This window comes from Camellia sinensis, chromosome 1, assembly GCF_055761805.1.
Source record: "Camellia sinensis isolate YWXY chromosome 1, ASM5576180v1, whole genome shotgun sequence".
NCBI classification, from domain to species: domain Eukaryota; kingdom Viridiplantae; phylum Streptophyta; class Magnoliopsida; order Ericales; family Theaceae; genus Camellia; species Camellia sinensis.
Genome location: NC_138961.1, coordinates 242,453,284 through 242,458,812, shown reverse-complemented (window position 1 = coordinate 242,458,812; position 5,529 = coordinate 242,453,284). Strand labels below are relative to the sequence as shown.

At 37.7% G+C, this 5,529-nt stretch overlaps 1 protein-coding gene across 1 annotated transcript; it reads left to right on the top strand.

The window, feature by feature from the left end:
• Window positions 1–256: 256 nt before the first annotated feature.
• Window positions 257–2,715, top strand: LOC114320771 (putative inactive receptor kinase At1g27190). Its single transcript, XM_028267839.2, has one exon. The coding sequence runs from the start codon at window positions 633–635 to the stop codon at window positions 2,436–2,438; it is 1,806 nt and encodes a 601-aa protein (XP_028123640.1). The 5' UTR covers window positions 257–632; the 3' UTR covers window positions 2,439–2,715.
• Window positions 2,716–5,529: the final 2,814 nt, after the last annotated feature.

The following is a 5,529-nucleotide window of genomic DNA, read 5'->3' as shown; positions in this document are numbered from 1 at the left end:
TAAGTGTACTTTTTAATTTTTTATGAAATATGGATTGAGTATGGATTGCGTTTTTAACTTTTTATGAAATATGGATTGGGTATGAGTTGTCTTTGAAGTGATGTTAGGTGATATGATTTAAATAAGATGATACGACTTAAATAAGATAATGATTTTTTAACTTTTTAAAATTATGACAAATAAGACCTAAAAATAAAAAAAAATTTGTTACGCTGCTGGTAAAAGTTGTATGCACCACCTACACGACGACGATACAAGTTTATTAGTGCATCACGTATGCAGCCACTTTTCATGGACGAAAAACAAGTGCTTTGTCATTGTGGTCCAGAAGAAAGAACTTAATTAAAACATGATCTCTAGTCAAAGAAGCTGTAATCATATTCCACCATAGCCAGTAGTAGCAGTAATTCACACTTCCATTAAAATAAGCACTCATTGAAAAAGCTACAAATTCCACTATTTATTTATTAGATTCACACATTTTTTGTGCATCTCGAAGGGGAAGACACATCCACCACTTAATATCACCACAAACAAACATGGTCAATGTCTCTTCATAGTCCCATCCTATTCAAACCATTTTAATATAGATTCGACTCTGTAACCCACTTATTGTGATCACGAATCATATAATGAGCTGTTTCAGAGGATTCAACTCTGTTGTATTTTTTGTTTTTGTGTATTGCTGTGTTGTTGCTTGTTCGGTGATCGGCGAAGATGATGTGAAGTGCTTGCAAGGTGTGAAGAGTTCGTTCACCGATCCCGAAGCAAAGCTCAGTTCGTGGACCTTCGCGAACGCGTCGATCGGTTTCATCTGCAAGTTCGTCGGCGTTTCGTGCTGGAACGATCGGGAAAACCGCTTGATCAGCCTCGAGCTTCGTGATATGAATCTCGGTGGTGATATTCCCAACTCTCTTCAGTATTGTTATAGTCTGCAAACTCTCGATCTCTCTGGTAACAATCTTAATGGTTCGATTCCTAATGAAATTTGCTCTTGGTTGCCTTATTTAGTAACCCTAGATTTGTCTAACAACAATCTCGTCGGTTCGATTCCTGTTAATCTCGTCAACTGTACGTTTTTGAACATTCTGATTCTCTCGAACAATCAATTAACCGGTACTATTCCGTATCAATTATCCAGTTTGGGTCGGCTTAAGAAGCTTTCTGTTGCTAATAACCATCTGTTTGGTACAATTCCTTCGTTTCTCAATGCATTTGATTCGGCCAATTTTGTGGGGAACAGTGGACTCTGTGGCGGTCCGCTTGGAAAGTGTGGTAGTTTAAGTAAGAAGAATCTTGCAATTATTATCGCTGCTGGTGTGTTTGGTGCCGCGGCGTCGCTTTTGTTGGGGTTTGGTCTGTGGTGGTGGTACTTCACCAAGGCGAGTCGGAGGAGGAAGAGAGGGTATGGATTTGGGAGAGATGATGATGGAAGTTGGGCTGAGAGATTGAGAGCTCACAAGCTTGTTCAAGTTCAATTGTTTCAGAAACCGCTTGTGAAGGTGAAGTTGGCGGATTTGATGGCTGCGACGAACAATTTTAATGCTGAAAATATTATAATTTCGAGTAGAACAGGGACAACTTACAAGGCTGTTCTTCCTGATGGGTCTGCACTTGCAATTAAGCGGCTTAACACTTGCAAGCTAAGTGAGAAGCAGTTTCGGTTGGAGATGAATAGATTAGGGCAGCTTCGGCATCCAAATTTGGCACCATTGTTGGGATTTTGTGTGGTGGAAGAGGAGAAGCTTTTGGTTTATAAGCACATGTTGAACGGAACTATGCATTCGCTGTTGGATGGGAATGCAAGCGTATTGGAGTGGCCAACTAGGTTTAGGATTGGTTTCGGTGCTGCAAGGGGACTTGCTTGGCTTCACCATGGCTGCCAACCGCCTATCTTGCACCAGAATATAAGCTCTAATGTGATTCTCCTTGACGAAGATTTTGATGCTCGGATAATGGACTTTGGGTTGGCTAGGCTTATGACATCTTCTAATATGAATGAGGGTACTTTTGTCAATGGAGATTTGGGTGAATTTGGTTACATAGCTCCGGAGTATTCTAGCACAATGGTTGCTTCATTAAAAGGGGATGTTTATAGTTTTGGGGTGGTGCTTTTAGAGTTGGCTACGGGCCAGAAACCTCTTGATGTCTGCAACACTGAGGAAGAATTCAAAGGTAATTTGGTGGATTGGGTAAGTCAGCTTTCCAGTTCTGGTCGAATAAAAGATGCCATTGATAAGAGTCTATGTGGAAAGGGGCATGATGAGGAAATTGTGCAGTTTCTGAGAATTGCATATAATTGTGTGGTTTCTCGGCCTAAGGACAGATGGCCAATGTACCAAGTTTATGAATCATTGAAGAGCATTGCGGAGGAACAAGGATTCTCAGAACCATATGATGAATTTCCACTACTTTTTTGCAGGCAAAATACTGATTAAATTTGGCGCAAAAAAGGGAGGAGCACTCTACATCTTCTTGTAGAAAAATTCAAGCGTCTAACAGTAAGTTCACAAATCCACTAGATGTAAATTGATCTTCCTTTAGCTAGCTTTCCTGATGCCTTTCCCATTTCATTGGATATATATGTTGTGATACAATAAACTCCTCAAACTGTAGCTTCTTGTAATTTAGGAGGTCTGTTAAATGTTATCTGTATTACTTTTCTGTTGTTTTAATTCTTAATCCTTTGATAATCCTTAATCATGTATTCATCCACTATTGTCTGGTATTAGTTTTCTGTTGTTTTAATTCTTAATCCTTTAATAATCCTTAATCATGTTTACTTCTTAACCCTGTTGTCTAGTATTACTTTTTATACATGTCTTGCCATTTATTGTTGTATGCTATATGAGTTAACGCTATTAAGTCCTCTAAGCTTATAATTGCTGGGTTGAGAAAGTTTACTTCTTTATTTGCTTACCCGCTTTACTTATATGCATAGCCTCCTTGTATTTTAGGGATAAATTATTGGCATGTACTGAAAACTGAGCTTACCAACAAAATAAGAGAAACCCTTAAAAGACAACACATATCATTTGAAGAAACTATGGAGTATAAAGGACAACGGCTATGAAGCACGGACACGGACACGGACACGGACACGCGACACAACATGGACACGACACGGACACGCAAAAACGCAAATTTTCAAAAAATAGGAGACACGACACGCTGGGGGACACGTTCAATATATATAATTTTTTTTATATATTATATGTAAAATTAAAAATATATACTAATTTTATTTATTATATGTAAAATTAAAAAATATATACTAATTTTATTTATTATATGTAAAATTAAAAAATAAATATATTATTTGTATTTATTTATATTATTTATTTACAAAAGAAAGGCATAAAAAAGAAAAAAAAGAATAAAAAGAATAAAGAGGGAGAGACAGACACGGTATAAGGAAGAGGGAAAGAAAGTGAGAGGCGAGAGTGAGAGGTGATCAGAGAGCGAGAGCGAGAGCGAGAGGCAGACACGATCAGAGAGCGAGGGGCGACACCAGAGAGAGATGGACAGAGAGAGAGGAGATGATGACGATGAGAGACGAACAGGTTCTTCCTCGATCTAGCCTCGACGGGTTCTTTCTCTCTCTCTCTTTCTCTTTCTCTTTCTCTCTATCTTCAATGGGTTAGGTCTCTGGTTAGGGTTTCTGTTTACGTGTCCACGACGTGTCAAGCGTGTCCGAAAGAGTGTCCACCTGCAAAAATTCAAAAAAAAAACAAGGACACGTTAGGTCGAGTGTCGGACACGTGTCTACCGCGTGTCCGTGTCCGACACCCATACGCTGCCTCCAGCGACTTGTCCGTGCTTCATAGGACAGCGGCCAATCATTTTGCAGTAATTGTTGAGGTTGTTTGTTGCAGTCCAACATTCATACAATTCAGTTGTTTAGGGAATATATGGATAAAACACCTCATCACAGTTCTACTGTGTGGAGTTGAACACAGTTAGAATGACCCTTTGTTGCTTGGAATTGAACAGTGGATGTAACTGGGCACCATTCCTTATGGTCAACCCAAAGTATTATTTTTTTTTAAAACTGGTTCCATTACAGAATAATTCTTGATTATTCATTCCTAACTGCATGAAACCTGTTCCTTTCTGTTCTAGCTGCTTGCGGCATGTTCTGGCTATGGAATTCATGTAGAAAAGTATCTAGAATTTATATCAGATATTGTTGAGTTTACAATGGGTTGTAACTCAAATGACAAACTGTGATAACAACTAGTTTTCTGGGTTTAGTGACTGAAAATATTGCTCTGCAGAAAGTTTTTCTATTATTTGTTGTTGGGAAAAAAAGGATTCCAAATCTTAAGAATCCCAGGTGAGAAACTCCTTATTTTACTGCAGAAAGTTATTATATTATTTGTTGTTGGAAAACTTCTCAACAATCATTTGTAGTGATTTGGGGGCTTTATTGGAAGCTCGCCTACTTGGGAGCTAAATACTTTTTTATCTGGAAACAATTAAAAAAGTCTGATTTTTATTTATTTATTTTTTTTGGTGATTTTTTTTTTCTTTTTTTTTTTGAGGGGGGGGGGGGGTGATGACACATTGCACGAGGTTTTTTAATTTTCAACATAGACTGTAACACCCTTTGTGGGATGTTTAGAGACTAGAGCCCACACAAAATTACCTTGGGAGTTGCCTACTTGGTGGCCCATAGTAACGGGAAGATATTGGTTGGTCTTGAACATCATTAGGAAATTGACTGGTAGCTCGAAAAAAGTGATTCGATTTTGGCTTGAATCGCAAAATGATGACGTCGTTTTGTGATTTTTTTTTTTTTTTTTTTTTTGTTGAACACAAGAGAAGAACTAGGGCTGAGTAAGGAATCCGTGAAATCCGTAATCCGATCCAGTCCAGTCCAATCCGATAGGTTTGGATTGATTTTTTGAATCCGTGGTTCGGTTCCGGATTGAAAAATTAAAAATCCGTAGTACACGGATTGGTTCCGGATTGAACCTCACGGTTCCGGATTGGAACCGATCCGGACCGTATACAAATAGTATATATTTTTATTATACATCCTCCCCCATAGTATCTTTTCTTATTCTATATAAAATCTAAACTCAAACCTAAAACCGTATAATATCTTCTTTTATTACTTTTTTATTTGTTAGTTTTTAGTTTTAATTTGTAATGGTCTAAATACTTATGGTGAAACCAGTTTTCTTATGATTGTTTAAATTCTAGCACAGTATGTCACTATTATAAAAATAGATGATAAAAATAGATGTTGCTATTGTGGAACTAATATAGCGCTATGTTTATATTTTTATGAAATTAAAGTGTTATATATATTTTTTTTGTTATTTAATTATGTGAATCCGTGGTCCTAAACCGATTCAATCCGTATTTAAATGGATTGGTTCGGATTGGTTCTATGATTTAAACGGATTGGATTGGTTCCAATTTTTCAAGAACCGTAGATAACGGATTGGTCCTAGTTTTACCCCAATCCGGTCCAATCCGAACCATGCTCACCCCTAAGAAGAACAGAGGGAAAGAGGAGGA

What these genes read in the sequence shown, in the direction of transcription:
- LOC114320771 (XM_028267839.2), top strand. Translation starts at nt 633, where the DNA reads ATGAGCTGTTTCAGAGGATTCAACTCTGTTGTATTTTTTGTTTTTGTG.